We start from the raw sequence: 16,547 nt of genomic DNA on the forward strand, positions 1-16,547 counted from the left end.
CATGAGGGACACCCTGAAAGTTCAACCTGTACCCCCAATGAATAATTTATAGGATCACCTGACCTGACTGAGATGACAGTTTGCAAAGAACCATAGTCACCTCTGGAAGGTCTGATATCGTGGGCACAGGAGGCTGGCCTTACGCTCCCTCTCAGCCAGTCAAAACCCCGTGGTGGGGCTTTGTGGGTGCCGGTTGAGTCCTAGGTGGCTATCGTTTCCACGAGGGCTTCTTGCTGGAGGACTGTAGGTCAGATGTGCTGATCCATCAGCTGGGCCACAGCATCCTTAATCTTACCCTGCATCTGGGAGAATATCTTTGGGGATAAATCTGCAATCCTCTCAACTTCCGGATGGAGATCAGAGGCTTGGAGCCAAGCCATACAGCGGTCCCCAATGCCTGCTGTGGCCAACCTTCCCACAGTTTTCAAATACATCATGGGTGGACCGGACCTTATGCTTGTCGCACTCCAACTCTGCTGGACCACCTTCAGGAAGTGCTCCTGTAGCTGCTGAGGCAGGCGCTCAACCTACTTCCAGAGGTTCTGGAAGTACTGTGTCATATGCAACTGGTAAAAGGTAATGCGGGCAGCCAGCATTGAGCCCTGGAAGACTTTCCTGCCAAGAGTGGCCAGTGCTCTGTGCTCCTGGCCGGGGGGAGGCAATGAGATCGTTTTGCCTGCTTGAGAGTGGACTCCACCACAACGAACTGGTGTGGGATCTGACGCAGATCAAACCCCATGGTAGGCTGGTCTTCCTGTTCACTGGGGGCGCTGAAATGGGATGTTCTCAGAGCCAAGCGAACAAATCCTTGAATATGTTATAGATTAAGACAGCCACCAACTCCCTTGTGCATTCACAAACTGTAGATCCTCCTCCATCAGGAGCTGGATTCTACCATGGCCAAGTCTTCGGGAGGGGATCGATGTTGCTCCTCTGGATGCAATGGCGCAGAGGGAAGGTCCACGGAGTCAACAGAAGAGGACACAGAGGCATCATCTCCCTACAGGTCTTATGGGGCGTCCTCATCACTTAGATTGCCCAGGGACACTGGCAAGGGAGCCTGAGGCACAGAGGGCTGCGAGGGCCCGGACTCAAGCAGTGCTGGTCTCTGAGGTGGTGGCACTGGCCTCGATGGACCTCCCTCATCCAAAAAATCAGCGATGGGGATGGTCTCTGCTGAAGACAGTGCCGGTGCCCTACAGGGCATCGAAAGCACCTGGGGCACAGGTAACAGCTGCCTCAGTAGTGCACAGAGAAGATCGAGGTACTCTAGCAGTGGTGTTAGCATCAATGGTGCAGGCTCCAACATCAGTGGTAGGCCAGGTGGGGCTGATGCCTTGGCAGACCACCAAACTGCACTCTACTCAAAAGCTGCCGAAGACACGACAGGCTGAGGCAGCATGACCAGATCTCCCTTGGAGTCCCAAGGGAGACTGATGCCTGGCTTTAGAATCTGTGGGGACCACCTCAGGCCACTGGCCTCAAGGGAGGGAGATACCTCCTTGGAATGGGGGCACCCTCCAGAGATTGTTCTCAGGTGAAGACAAGAGACCGGTGATGGTGCTTCTTAGCCCTCCCATGATGCTTGGCCTGGTCTTTCCCCAGCGCTGAGGAAAACTGATGATCCGCATCTGGAATGAAGAGAGATAGAGAAAGGCCGGTCTCCAGCACTGAATTGCAACCATAGACTCTGTGGCGGAGTGGACAGCATGGGACTGGTAGGCAGTAGTTCCCCACTGCCCAGAGGTGTTGCGATGCCCCCGAGGCTGAGAGATTGGACTTCTTAGGCCCAAACAACTTCTCCATTTTATCTAGGTAGGGGGGGGGGTGTGGGGGGGGGGAAGAGGGTCATTTGGGCACAAAAGTGACACCTCATCACATTGTGCAATACCTCCAGGCATAGACCACAGACCTCGTGGGCATCTGGGATTGACATGGTCTAGGGGCATTGCCAAAACCTGCTGCCATCATATTTAAAACCAACTGATGGCCAGCAGACACTGCCACTGTCAGGGATTGACTGCAATGCCCTCTACGACAGGAAGGAGACAAGGCCCAGGGCGTGGGGGGAAAGAAAACCTTGAGATACTCAAAATGTGGCAGTGTTCCTAGAAAAACAGCACGAGCTGCACATAGTCACAGGATAGCGCCATGGAAGAGAAACAAGAGAGGGGGGACCTCCCCCCACCCAATGGACATGTGGTTAGTGGCATGCTGGGCACGCTCAGTGTGCCAGTCAAAGTTTCTAGAAACTTCAACAAAACTTTTCTGTGCTGGGCTCCATCGGATAATATTACCTATCTGTGAGGGCTACCATCCTGCTTCTCCTACGAGAAAATAAGTATTAGAACAATTAAAACAAGAGGCTAGGCTGGCTACATTTTGTATTTACATTCAGACGGATACAGTAAAGCTCGCGGGAGAGAGGGTGAGCACAAGCCAGTGTCCTGTGTGCACGATACAGTAAAATAAAATATTTAAATTAGGGCCTGCGGTAAAAAGAGGTGCTAGGGACACTAGCGCATCCCTTGCGCCTCTTTTTGGACAGGAGCAGTGGGTTTGACAGCAGACGCTCAATTTTGCCGGTGTTGGTACTCAAACCCGCTGACAGCCACAGGTTCGGAAACCGGACGCTAGCAAAACTGAGCATCCAGTTTTCAAGGTGCAGGCCGATTTTAAATTTATTTATTTTTAACTTTTGGGACCTCTGACTTAATATTGCCATGATATTAAGTCGGAGGGTGCACAAAAAAGCAGTTTTTACTGCTTTTCTGTGCACTTTGCCGATGCCGGCAGAAATTAACACCTACCTTTGGGTAGGCGCTAATTTTTTTAAGTAAACTCTGCAGCTTGGCTGCATATTTTACTTACTGTATCGCGTGGGAATGACTAATAGGGCCATCAACATGCATTTGCATGTTGCGGGCACTATTAGTCTCGGGGGGGGGGGGTTTGGGGTTGGACACGCATTTGACGCTCTATTACCCCTTACTGAATAAGGGGAAAGCTAGAGCGTCAACTGCGCATCCAAATGCGGGTTAACAGTGGACTGTTCTGTATCTGCCTGATTGCCAGCAAGGAAAGACCTGAGACTGTTTTTAACAAGGCAACTGCAGCAGCACTAGATTTCATACAGGCAGAAGGATCACTAACACCAGCCCCCCAAGCAGCATGACCATATAGCCCCCATGTCATCAAGGATAGACACATCTAATCCTACTTCTGTGAATGCAATGCGGGGAAAACCAGGACCAGATCCACTTGTCCCATTTGCTATGGCACTATTACGATCACTAAAGCCAGGATTCCAAACGTTGATCAAGCAAGCATGGATTAACCAACTCTGGCTTTACAAACAAGCAGAAAAAAAAAAAAGGGGGGGGGGGGGAGAGACAAAAGTGGTAGCAAGTCCTGAGAGGTTGGCAAGCATGCTGAAAGGGCATAAGCCACCTAAGTTATTATTCAGGAGCTGTTTTTGTTTTATTTAGTATTAATATGCTACCTTAGCTCTGGCAGAGCTCCACCCGGCATCCCCCGCTAAAGAAAATTTGCTCTAACTCAGCTGCTGGCTGAACTAACATTTCATAGATGCCAAAGTAATGGTGCACTAGCACTGGGCCAGTTAGTGGGTAGTCAGTACTCCCACAACATGGCCCTTGCTACCATTGTGCAGGAGGAATTTTAAGTGTGTTAGGCTATTTTCCCACTACCTTGTTGACATATTACAGGGGCGAGGATGTAGGTGCTTAATGAAACATGGATTCCACCCTCGCCAATGCCCCCTGCACCAGATTTGTCACATCTTACCTACTACCTGCAGCTTTGTATTTGGAAGTAGATAAACTATATGTTCCCTTTTCAGGGGTGTTGGATTGTTTATTGGTGTTGATTTGGTAAAAAATCAAGAGAAAAGGACACCAGCGCCTGACGAAGCTGAATTTATAATTAGAAGGTATTTTATTATATTGTCCTCTTTATATTAGATCTGCATGAATGTGGCTGCTGTTTACACACTTTTTGTTCTTTTAATATGCTGTAGGGATGAAGTCATTGTATTCACAGCAGAACACACAAGCCTGTAGCTTCCAACTTCAAATGTCTCACTCATGTCCAATAACAGAAAACAAGATACTCTAAACCCCCCCCCCCCCCCAATCGTAAGAGCACAGGCAAAAATCAGACCCGCTGCCCAATCTAGGACTTTAGTCGGTCCTTGGAACAAGTTCATGATCCACTCTTCCACAGCTGCAGGTTTACTCTTCAGAAATACACCAAAGCGTGAGTACTTACCAGCATAAAATGGCCCAGCATTAACACAATTATAGATCAGCGGTTTAAAAATTGTTTACTTCCTCACGCAGAGAAAAATTTGTGAACTGATGAAATGAGAGTCTCATCCAGCTAGTGTTTCCCTTACTAAATTATAAAACTGAAGAGAAAAATCTGCCATAGCCTGTAACTGTTGTAATGTTTATGAAAGACCTGAATGCTCAGGAGCAGTAACAAAACTAATTTATAATATAAAAACATCCAATACCTTTTAAAAACCCTGTATCTTCCCTTGTAAATTGGTGGAAAAAGTGAACTATCAGAGTGATGCAGATCATACAGAAAGGTTTCCTTTTCTTATTCTTTCCTTCACAGGCTAAAGGAAGAGTATATTGTGCTGAGCACTGATGGTCCAGACAGAAATGTCATTAAATTCAAACCCCCACTGTGCTTTAGTAAGGAGAATGCAAAATTTGTTGTGGACACACTTGATGAAATCCTAACAGGTAGGAATAAAGTTAAGGAACCTTAGCTTCCACAAAGTGGCATCATCAACCTAACTTGTAGCTATAAATGTGAATGTATCTTTCCAGTGATTCATTTGATTAAAAGTCCAAGAAAAAAAAGACACTTTAAGTAAGATACATAAAGTAATCTTAGTTAGTTGCTTTAAGGTATAAAACCTCTTACAGAGTGTATACATAAACTTGTTTGGTTATCAGCTACAATGAAGACAAACAACTACTGAATGTTTCATCAAAACCAGTTTGGTCTTCCTGATAGGACCTTTAGTCTATAATCTTTCAGTTTTGTTAGCTCCTTCCACCTTGTTCTTAGCTGTTTTAACAAGGAAGAATGGGAGGTGGAACTGCTTTCTCTGGCCTACTTTTCTTTTGTAGCTTTAGAGAGAGACATAAGGAGGGAAGAGTTGTATATAGAACTGAATAAGAAGGTAGTTGGAGGGAGGGGGAAGACAACAACTGAATTTGTGTAAGCAGTGCAGGATCATGGTGAGACTAACCGTAACATCTCTTTGGAGGGACTCCCTGTGTACACTTCTAAAAATGCTAGAGTATTCGGATTTATTATAAAGCTTGATGGTAAAACACGAGGTGGCCTGGATGCTGGATTCAATATGGGTCTTGTAAGAACCAGGTATGAAGAGATGTTGAGAACAGATAAGTAGTGTTAGAAACAGGGTTGATGGGGGAAGGGGGGGGGGGGGGGGGGAAGAGGGACAGAAGGGCATGGATAGAACTGCAGCTTGCTAGAGGATAGAAATGAAGAAATGGGTTAGCCTATATTTAGCTTTACATGCAATATTTCTGTATGATCTGCAGGAGAGTAACCTGCACAAAGCAGCAGTTACTACTATAAGCAACTTGCTGAGCAGAGTGAATGGACCCTTAGCAGATATAACATACATTGGTCGTAACTACCACCAGTGTTTTAGGTTTCAGGCCAAACTTAGCAAACCAACATTTTTCCTTGTATGCCATGCCTTTTTCACCATATGGCTGCCCTACTTGTATATCCTGTAGTAACCAGAGTCAAACGGTCAGATTGCCACATAATACATTCATTAGTAGAATGATTTAAGCTAATGTTGACTAAAATACTGCTGCTCCTCTAAGACTTAAGCTCCCTATTTGAGCTCCAATTCAAACTTTTTATAGTTTTGTATAGACCATGATCAAATATAAAATTTAAACTGGCTACTCTGCCTTTCTAGGTTTTACAGAATATAAAAATATCTATACAGCTACATTAGTTTGTATGGGACGTTGTCATACTACCCCATGCTGGTGTGAATGATACACAAGAAGAAATTACTACGTACCTGATAATTTCCTTTTCTTTAATGAAGATAAAGGTGCATAACCCACTGGTGTGGATCATGCACCTCTACCACCAGATAAAGACAGAGCAAAGCTGATGTCACTGTACATATATACCCCTGCACTGACATCAGCCCACCAGTATTCTCTGCAAAAGTCAACTGTGGACAAATTAACAAAAACTTGATTAACCAACATCTCCAGCACTCCGCTAACAGGAAACCACCAAGCTCAGACAAGGATAACACTAGTGTAGGGACTGGATTGACATTTACCAATAACCCCTGGAACATTCAGCCATGCAAGAGGACAATAGCACCACCATTTGGCAGCCAAGGGTGGGAAGGTGGCTCTACCTATCTTCATTAAAGGAAGTTATCAGGTAAGTAGTAATTTCTCCTCTCTTAGCATTCAGATAGGTGGATCCACACCAGTGGTACGTACAAAAAGCTACTCCAAAACAGGGTAGAAGGCTGCCCACTGTACAATCAATACCGCATGTGCGATTGGCTGCATCCTCCCGGGCCTGTACATCCAGGCAGTAATGCCTGGAAAAGATATGTAAGAAGGACCACGTGGCAGCTCAGCAAATCAACGGAAGACAGCAATCTAATCTCTGTCCATGACACTGCCTGAGCCTTAACCTGACTAGGCAACAGCTGCTTAGCATCCACATACGTGGCCGTGATTTCTTATTGTAGCCTGCAATGCCAGCTCACCCTGTTTACTCCCACCAGAATATAAACAGCCACTCCGTCTTCCAGCAAGGTTCAGAAAATTTTAAATACCTCAAGATATGCCTGTTGACCTCCAAGGACTGTAACAGGCAATTTTCATCCACATCTCTCTCCCTGTCCAGAATCAGCAGAGAAACTGATTCAAGTGAAAATCAGAGACCACCTTTGGCAAAAAAGGATGGAACAGTACACAACTATTGCCTCAAAACAGTGAAAAGCAGAAACTGTTGATGTTATAAGCGGATGGGAACATGAAGGTAAGTCTCTGAAAAATCCAGATATCAGAAATGCTGGCAAGACTGCCATTATCACTGAACATAAGGTTTCTGTATGAAAACGGGTTAGCTACAAATGACTATTGACTCCCTTGAGATCTAGGACAGGGCAAAAAGAAACATATGGAATATCTGCCCATTTTTCTTGTGACATGGGCACTGGAACTACAGCCCACAGACTGAAGAGCCTTGATAACATACACTCCACTGCTTGTCTTCTGTGGAGAGTTGCAGGGAGACACCATGAAGACGTCCCAAGAGACACTGAGAAAGACCAGAGCATAATCATCTCTTATCACCTCCAGAATCCATTGGTCTGACATGATCTCGACCCACCTCTGATTTCTTCTGTTCCTAGGGGTGGGTCAGCACACCTTCATTGAGAGGGGAAGGCGGGGAGCCACCACTACCTGAGCCCCAAGGTCAGACCTACCCAAAAGGCAGCATCCTCTGAGAAGCTGCCCCGCTGTAGGGTCAAAAGCATCCAAAACCCCTAGCATGACCTCTTGCAGATGCAGTGCTCTTTCGGCACTTCTTATCCTCTGCTAACAGAGGTACCTGGGCCTCACCCCACTTATTGGCCATTTTTCCAGCTCATTCCCAAACACAAATAATCCTTTAAAGGGCAATTTCATAAGATTAGACTTCAAAATTGTATCAGCCAACCAATTCCTGAGCCATAGCTGGCACCTGGCCGCTCTTCCCGAAGCCACCCCTCTGGCCAAAATGCGGACCAGGACACAGCCCACAAATGCCAAAAAGGCAGCTGCTGATTCTATCACTATCCTGGAATTCCACTTTCGAATAATAGAAGGACTAGGGGGCATTCCTTGAAGTTAGCAAGTAGCACATTTAAGACTAATTGGAGAAAATTCTTTTTCACTCAATGCACAATAAAGCTCTGGAATTTGTTGCCAGAGAAGGTAGTTAGTGCAGTTAGTGTAGCTCGGTTCAAAAAAGGTTTGGATAAGTTCTTGGAAGAGAAGTCCATTAACTGCTATTGATCAAGTTTACTTAGGGAATAGCCACTGCTATTGATTGCATCAGTAGCATGGGATCTTCTTGGTGTTTGGGTAATGGCCTGGTTTGGCCTCTGTTGGAAACAGGATGCTGGGCTTGATGGACCCTTGGTCTGACCCAGCATGGCAATTTCTTATGTAGTAGTGTTCCCTTGTCCTCTGTGAGAAGCCTTGGATTGTCGCCCAGGGGAATTAGGTTGCGGATTGATAGGCACAGTAGGTAACTGTACTATGGTCTCCGTGGCAATGTTGGCACTATTAGGAACAGATGCACTTGGTCCTTAATGCATCTCTGGATTGTGCGAGAGATGAGCGGAATTGGAGGGAAGGTGTAGAGGAGGCAATGAGACTAATCAATGAGAAAAGGCATCTGGAGAGAGTCTGAGTGGGCTCGGATAAACAATTCTCTAGTTTCCTTTTGCTCTCTGTTGCAAACAGAACTACTGTAGGAAGACCCCACCTTGCGAAAGTTTTGTGGTTGTTTTTTTTTTTTTTTTTAGCTACTGCTTGATGTAGGTCCCATTTGTGAGGGGGGGGGGGGGGGGGGTTGTCAAAAATTTCTGCTGAGCTTGTTCGCTCTGGAATTGTGAATTCCCAGCAGATAAGTTGCCTGTAGTGAGATGGATCTTTGGTGATCCCACTCCAGCAATTGAACTTTCCTTCTTTGTTTATACAGAACATGGTCACTTGGTTGTCCAGGTTTGTACCATGACTGTCTTCCCTTGTAGGGAATCCTCAAAGGGCATTTCTGACCGGTTTGAGCTGCAGAAGGTTGATATGTAGTGTAAGTTTGCACAAAGTCCATAGACCTTGTGTCTGTAATTTGTCCAGATGAGCTCCCCCATCCACTGGGGGATGCATCTGTGGTGAGTATCACCTGATGTCAAAGGGATCTCAGAGGGAAACCAGTCTATAGTAGGAGTCGCCACCATTGCAGGCTTCATTCCATGCTGCTGGTGAAAGAAATGAGTATGGACAATGGAAGTAGAGATTGAGTTTGGAGATCCTATTGTAGGCAGCGCATATGGTGGTGTGTGTGCGCGGAACCAGGTAAATAGCTGCTGCCATATGTCTCAAAATAGGTAAAGTTGTGGACATCGTGGAAAGAGTTACTGCTATCGGATGTGGTGTAAGTTCCTATGAACGGTAAAGTTTGTGTGCACTGCAATTTTGACATTTTGTAGTTGATTAGGAGCCCGAGATTGCCTAGGCAAGAAATTGTTGGTAGAAGATTCACCCATAATAGCCATGGATTGGATGCATATGCCTGTTGCACAGGTAATGCGATCCACAGGATGATGGATTGACTGGAGAAAAGTCCTTCAGTATTGTTACATTTTTATGGATTTTTTTTTTCCCTGAGGCAGAATATTGACTTTGCTATAGAGACTGACTGAGTGTAGGAAGAGCTTCCCCTTTCTATTGATGCCAAGGTTTAGAGGCAAGGTCAGATGGAAAATGAGCCTTCCTTTTTTTTTTTTTTTTTTTTTTTTTAAACTTATGGTCATCTGGCATCAGTGAAAAAACTGTAGTCAGACAATATATACTGTAGCTTGCCAGTGTCACCTAGCGAAGTGAAAGTTTAATGTATTTCAAGTTGACGTTACGAGACTTTGGGGAAGCAAAGGGGTATCTTAGGAGAGGTCCCTCAAGGCCATCAACCAAGAGTTGTAACCATCTGATTGATGCAGTAGGAAACTTTAAATTGCTTTCAGCGAAGCACAGGTTAGCGGTAGGCTCTCTGTGTTGGCCAGGATCTGTAGCCCACCCTATGGACTGAGGAGGTGGAATTTTATTGCTGCAGATGATCCGGGCTTCAACATGCCCATCTTCATTAGCTTTTATTATTTATTTATTTATTTTTAAAGGTCCATGCTGGTGGACATAATGGCTCTGGGATTAGCCCAGGTAGTGAATCATCTGGGAGGGGGTACACAGAGATGCTGCAGGAGGATAGGTGAAGGGCAATTTATGAAGAAATGTTCTCTTCTTTTTTTCTGTTTTTCGATTTTGATGTTCCTTTCCTTCATTATTTATTTATTTAACAACTTTTAATATACCGGCATTCGTGTGGCACATCACGCCGGTTTACAGGTAACTCAAATATAGGAGGAAATTACAATGAACAGGGAGCAAGGGATTGGAGCAGGCCAGAAAGAGGAGAGGGGAAGGGGAGACAGGAGAAGAGAGGGAAGAGATAGGTAGCATGAGTAAGAACAGTGCAACCGTTAATGTTGTTAGAACTTATTTACAGAGGTAATTATTTACAATAGAACTATTTACCATAGATTACATTAGTTTAATTAAAACATTAGTTAGTTATTACTATTTTTTTGTAGTTAAGGAAAGGAGAGTAGAGAGTTCCGTGCATGCTGTTGCACAGGAAAAAAAAAAAAAGTCAGACTGAGGAGCCTGAGGATTACAGGAGGGAGGGAGCTCCTGGCTAAAAAGATTTTACTAGACTTTGAGAGCTCCACCACCTAGTGGCATGGAGGACATACCCACTAGAACGAGTTCCTAAGCAACAGCATGGCTAATTCAGCTGCTTATCTATGTGAAAATATAAGGTATCACCACAAGAGAGCAGAACAATAACCTTCTTTCTTCTTTTCTCCGCAAAAAAAACAAACAAAAAAAACCCCCCACAACCCAATCCCCCACACATCCACAATCTGCTAGAGACGGAGAATATTGGCGGGCTGATGTCCATGGACGATTATATATATATACTGTGATGTCTGCTTTGCTCAGCCTCCATCGCTGGTAGAGGTGGTGCATAACCAACTGGTATGGATCCACCTATCTGAATGCTAAGAAATATTAAACAGTTCAGACTTTATACCATTGAAAGGCTGCTGTAGTAAATTATGAAGAATAGATGTACTTTTTCTGGTATTGATTTAACTGAGTTGTCTGTACACCAGCTATGGAAAAAGAAGTTGAGAACTATAACACTAGAACGAGTTCCTAAGCAACGATGATCTGATTTGACTCCAAAAGTGGTAAGTAGTTTCTTTTAAATACTGCCTACAATAGCAGAGAGAAACCTTGAAGTAAACATGTTTAAATTTATGCATGCACTGTTTCTTCCCCAGAATATGATCTGGGGAAGAAAATTCAAAGTTTTAGAACTGTTGACCATTCTGGAGGAATGGTTGCAGACTGAAATGAAACAAAAGGTTAACAGCTTAACCTCATAAGGTGGGAAAAAGCTAATAACTGCTCCATTTATTACCAAAAAAAAAAAAAAAGCTATGAAATCAAACATTGTTGCCCACACCACTTGTGGTCAATTTTCAAAGGGTTTAGGTGCTTTGAAAATGGCCTGAGCTGAGAACCTAAATTTTAGGAACATAAAGAGTGGGGGGGGGGGGGGGGAGTAAGTATTCAAAATCAGTGCTAAGCACCCATTTTAAGATCCTATTTTGTAAAGGATTTTTTCCATTTTGTGTCTATGGGAAAAATGCATAGTAAATAAATCCCTTAGATAAGAAAATTGGTTCTTACCTGCAATACCAAAGATCAGTTCAGGCAAGTGGATTTTGCCTCCCTACCAGCAGATGGAGTCCGAGAAACAAAAAAACTTTCAGGTACTGCCTCATAAGAGAAAATGCCACCTGCAGTCCCCTCAGTATTAACTGGTACCCAAGCCAAGATGTAACCCCCCTAACCCTTTCTCGGGCTAACAGAGAAAACAATAGGGTTTGAAACCCCCAAAAACAAGCCCAAAACACTCCCAAAAACCCACACCATGATCAACTGCCCAAATACCCTGAAAAGCAAACCCACTTGAAACACCAGATGGCAAAAACATCTTGGCAGCAACCGGATGGGTCTCTGGCCTGATCTGTCGTATTACAGGAATGAAAATGAGCAGATAATGGAGAAATTGCTTACCTGATAATGTCCTTTTCCTTAGTGTAGACAGATGGGCATAGTGTACTCCTGATAGCAGTTGGAGACGGATCAGATTTCAATCTGAAGTCAGCCCCTAGTACATATACCCCCTGCAGGAAGTGCAGCTCTTCAGTATTCTCCTTGAAAAGCATTGTGGATATGTGACTGACTTGAATAACTTAATTAATTTGAACCGGTTGAATTGGCTATAGCTGGAGACCACCAGTGCCCTCAACCGAGAAAAGTCGACACCCGGTAGGATGGGTGTCCTAGGTGAAGGAAAGCATGGCTTACCCGTGAATCACTCGCTCCCGGGGATGTCCCCCGAGAATTCCATGAGTAACGGCAGCCGTGGGTGGGATGCTGAGTCCATCTATCTACACTAAGGAAGAGGAAATTATCAGGTAAGTAATTTTCCATTTCCTAGCGTGTAGCAGATTGACTCAGGACCAATGGGATGTATAAAAGCTACTCCCGAACCGGGTGGGAGGCTGCCCATGACCCACTTATTACTGCCCTTGCAAATGCTGTGTCCTCCCGAGCCTGAACATCCAGGCGGTAAAACCTAGAGAAGGTGTGGATGGAGAACCATGTCGCTGCCCTGCAGATCTCAGTGGGTGACAGCATCTTGGTTTCCACCCAGGACACTGCCTGGGCTCTAGTAGAATGGGCCTTGAATTGTAAAGGCAGTGGCTTGCCTGCGTCCACGTCGGCTGCCTTGATGACTTCTTTGATCTAGTGGGCTATGGTTGCTCGTGAGGCCGTTTCCCCCTGCTTCTTTCTGCTGTGGAGGACGAATAGATGGTCTGTCTTTCGTACGGATTCCGATCTTTCCAGGTATCGGACTAGGAGCCTGCTGACTTTGAAATGTCAGACTTCAAGCCTCTTCCGAATTGTTATGCTCATCTGTGATGGTAGTGAGATGGTTTGGTTGAGATGGAAGTGAGACACCACTTTGGGGAGGAAAGACAGAACTGTGCATAACTGGATGGTTCCCAGGGTGAGTGAGGAACTGCTCCTGGCAGGACAGTGCTTGTAGCTCAGATATATGACAAGCTGAACAGACTGCCAGTAGGAAGGCTGTTTTCAATGTTAATAGTCAGAGAGACAGGCCACGGAGAGGCCTGAAGGAGGTTCCTGCTAGGAAATCTAGGACCAGGTTGAGGTTCCAAAGAGGCTATGCTGCTGCTCTCGCTCTTGGTTCCGTAGCATGACAAGGCTGCCACCTGTACCTTGATGGAGTTGAGGGACAATCCCTTCTGTAGTCCATTCTGTAGGAATTCCAAAATCGCAGGGATTTTGGACAGTGTGATATGATAGAGGTCCTCACACCAGGATTTGAATACTCTCCAGATCCTTATGTATGTTAGGGATGTGAAGAACTTGCGTGCTCGGAGTAGGGTGTCACTTACTGCTCCAGAGTATCCTCTCCTCTTTAGGCGAGCCTTCTCAATGGCCAGACCATAAAAGAATCGAGCTGGATCCTCCTGGAGGATCGGTCCCTATTGGAGCAGGTCTCTGTGTGGCGGCAGGGGGTTCCCTGCCAACAGTCTTCGCATGTCTGTGTACTATGGTTTTCTTAGCCAGTCCGGGGCCACTAGAAGTACTGGCCCCCTGTGGTGTTCTATCTTGTGGATGATCGTGCCCAATGGGGCCACGGTGGGAAGGCATATAACAGAGTTTCCTGTGGCCAGGTCTGTACCAGGGCATAGATTCCCTGGGACTGGGGTTCCTGCCTACGGCTGAAGTAACTAGGTACTTGGGTGTTGGACTGGCTTGCCAGGAGGTCCATGGTTGGTGTTCCCCAACGGTTTACTATCAATTGGAATGCTGTGGTTGACAGTTTCCATTCTCCTGGATCTAGACTCTCTCTCTGCTGAGGTAGTCCGCTGCAAATTTGTCTTTCCAGGAAATGTGAATTGCCGAAATCTCTTGAAGATTCATTTCCGCCCATGACATTAGGGGGTCTAGTTCCAGTGACACCTGTTGGCTTCTGGTTCCTCCCTGACGGTGGATGTAGGCCACTGTTGTGGCGTTATCTGACATTACTTTGAGCGCTTTGCCTCGGAGTCTGTGACTGAACCTTAGGAAGGCTAGTCTGACTGCCCGGGCTTCTAGGCGATTGATATTCCATCCCGACTCTTCTTTGTTCCATTGCCCTTGGGCGGTTAGCTCCTAGCAGTGTGCTCCCCATCCTCATAGGCTGGCATCCGTGGTGAGTAGGATCCAAGTTGGGGAGGATAGTCTCGTTCCCTGGCTCAGATGGGCTTCTTGTAGCCATCATCGTAGTTGGGCACAAACTCTGTCCGGAAGCTGAAGCCGTACAGTGTAGTTCTGGGACAGAGGATTCCATCGTGATACAAGTGAGCGTTGTAGGGGTCTCATGTGAGCCCGTGCCCATGGGACTACCTCCAGTGTGGATGCCATGAGGCCAAGAACTTATAGATAATCCCATGCTGTGGGGCGAGGATAGCTCAACAGGGTTCGTAACTGGGTCATCAGTTTTGATCTCCTTGTCGGTCAGGATGACCTTGTCCTGTTTGGTGTCGAACCGGACTCCCAGGTATTCTAGAGATTGGGAAGGCTACAGGGAGCTCTTGTTTGTGTTGGCCACCCACCCGAGGCTCTCCAGTAGAGTTTTGACTCTGTTGGTTGCCTGGTGGCTTTCCTCTGGGGATTTCGCTCTGATCAGCCAATTGTCTAGATAAGGGTGCATGTGGATTCCTTCCTTCCTCAGTGTTGCTGCCACTACCACTATGATATTAGTAAACGTCCAGGGTGCAGTGGCTAACCCGAAAGGTAGTACCCGGAACTGGTAGTGACGGTCCAGGATTGAGAAGCGTAGAAAATGCTAATGCTCTTGATGGATCGGAATGTGCAGGTAGGCTTCCGACAGATCCAGGGAGGTAAGGAACTCTCCCGGTTGTATCGCCCTTATTACCGAGCGTAGGGTTTCCATGCAGAAGTGGGGAATCTTCAGGTAACGGTTGACCGCCTTGAGGTCCAGGATAGGTCTGAACGTTCCTTCCTTCTTGGGAATGATAAAATAGATGGAATGACCAGTATTTGTTTGTTGTGGAGGCACCGGTGTTATAGCCTCTAAGGCTAGTAATGTGGTCAGTGTTGTTTTCACTGCCATTCTCTCGGAAGGGTTGTGGCAGGGAGAGATTCCACAAACTTGTCCGAAGGGAGGTGGTGGAAATCCAGGTAATATCCTTCTCAAATGGAGAGGACCCACTTGTCCGAAGTTCTCTCGACCCATCTTTGGTAGAATAGGGCCCTATGGCTTCTTCCTTTGGATGGGTCATCCGATTTTCGTTGTGGGGTGCGGCTGGGGCCCGGCTCTCCTTTTATTATGCTTGTTCCGAAAGGACTGGCTCCAGCCTGTGAGGTGGGCTGCTTGATATGAGCTTCTATATGGGTTGAAGAGCTGTGACCCTCTGCCCCTGGAGGTCCGGGGGAAGGATTGCTGGTTTCTCTTATTCCTGTCCTCTGGTAGCCGTGGCAGTGGGGACTCGCCCCACTTGTTGGCTAGTTTCTCTAGTTCGCTTCTGAACAGGAGTGTTCCCTTGAAAGGCATCCTTGTGAGTCTTGTTTTGGAGGATGCGTCTGCTGACCAGGTTCGGAGCCAGATTTGTCTTCTTGCTCCCAATGCGGATGAGACTCCTCTAGCTGCCGTGCGTACGAGATCCGAAGCAGCATCTGCGAGAAATGATATGGCTGGTTCCAGGCCTTCTCCAGGGGTGGTGTTCCTGGTCTGCGCTAAGCAGGCGCGTGTCACCACACACAGTAGGCCACGATCTGTAAAGACATAGCGGAGACGTCAAAGGACTGTTAGATTCCAGGCGTTTGTCTTTAAGATCCTTGAGTGCTGCTTCTTCCTCCACTGGGGTAGTAGTGCGCTTAGAGACCGCGCAGACCATGGCATCCACTTTCGGACATGCCAGGATATCTTTGGCGGCAGGGTCCAGAGGGTACATGGCTGCCAGAGCCCGGCCCCCTTTGAAAGTGGTTTCTTGTGCCTCCCATTCCAGGTCAATTAGTTGCTGGACGGCTTGTAATAGTGGGAAATGACGGGAGGTCTGACGAATTCCCTCCAAAAGTGGGTTCGGCTTAGGTTCCCCTGAGGCGCTTGTGTCTGGGATGGCAAGCTCTTTCAGGTATGCTGACCTTTGAAGAATTCCACGCAGGAGATAGAAGCTGGGTCTAGACTAGGGGGCACCATGTCCCTGGGGAGCCCCGTTTGAGAGGGGGGGGGGGGGTCCCACTCGAAGGGCTGGGGTCCGGTACCGGCTGGGGAGGGCCATGAGATGGGTCCCCTAGGGCCTCTTCGCACTGTATACACAGGCCCATGGCCTCCTCATGCTGTGCAACTCTAATGTGGCATGTTGGGCAAAGGCCCTTAGCTTTGAGCTTATTTTCAGGTGGAGCCATGGTTAGTGAGCATACAATACAGTTGTGCGTCGAAGATGCACGTGTAGATTTAGTGCGCACGGGTCGAAGTTATGCACC

The 16,547-nt window shown here is 46.6% G+C and overlaps 2 protein-coding genes across 4 annotated transcripts in view; one reads left to right on the forward strand and one right to left on the reverse strand.

Moving 5' to 3' along the window:
* Positions 1-16,547, forward strand: part of LOC115079726 (5-phosphohydroxy-L-lysine phospho-lyase-like) — a 42,651-nt gene that overhangs the window by 23,066 nt on the left and 3,038 nt on the right. For 2 of the 3 annotated variants that reach the window (XM_029583505.1, XM_029583506.1), the window contains exons 11-13: positions 3,863-3,952; positions 4,645-4,775; positions 11,063-11,140. In XM_029583505.1, coding sequence (XP_029439365.1) covers positions 3,863-3,952; positions 4,645-4,775; positions 11,063-11,109 — 268 coding nt within the window. In that variant the 3' untranslated portion in view covers positions 11,110-11,140. The remainder of the gene's footprint in view (positions 1-3,862; positions 3,953-4,644; positions 4,776-11,062; positions 11,141-16,547) is intronic. The other variant, XM_029583507.1, reaches the window with a different exon arrangement.
* Positions 1-16,547, reverse strand: part of HNRNPAB (heterogeneous nuclear ribonucleoprotein A/B) — a 37,572-nt gene that overhangs the window by 3,786 nt on the left and 17,239 nt on the right. The window lies entirely within an intron of this gene.

Source organism: Rhinatrema bivittatum, chromosome 18 (genome assembly GCF_901001135.1).
Source record: "Rhinatrema bivittatum chromosome 18, aRhiBiv1.1, whole genome shotgun sequence".
NCBI lineage: Eukaryota > Metazoa > Chordata > Amphibia > Gymnophiona > Rhinatrematidae > Rhinatrema > Rhinatrema bivittatum.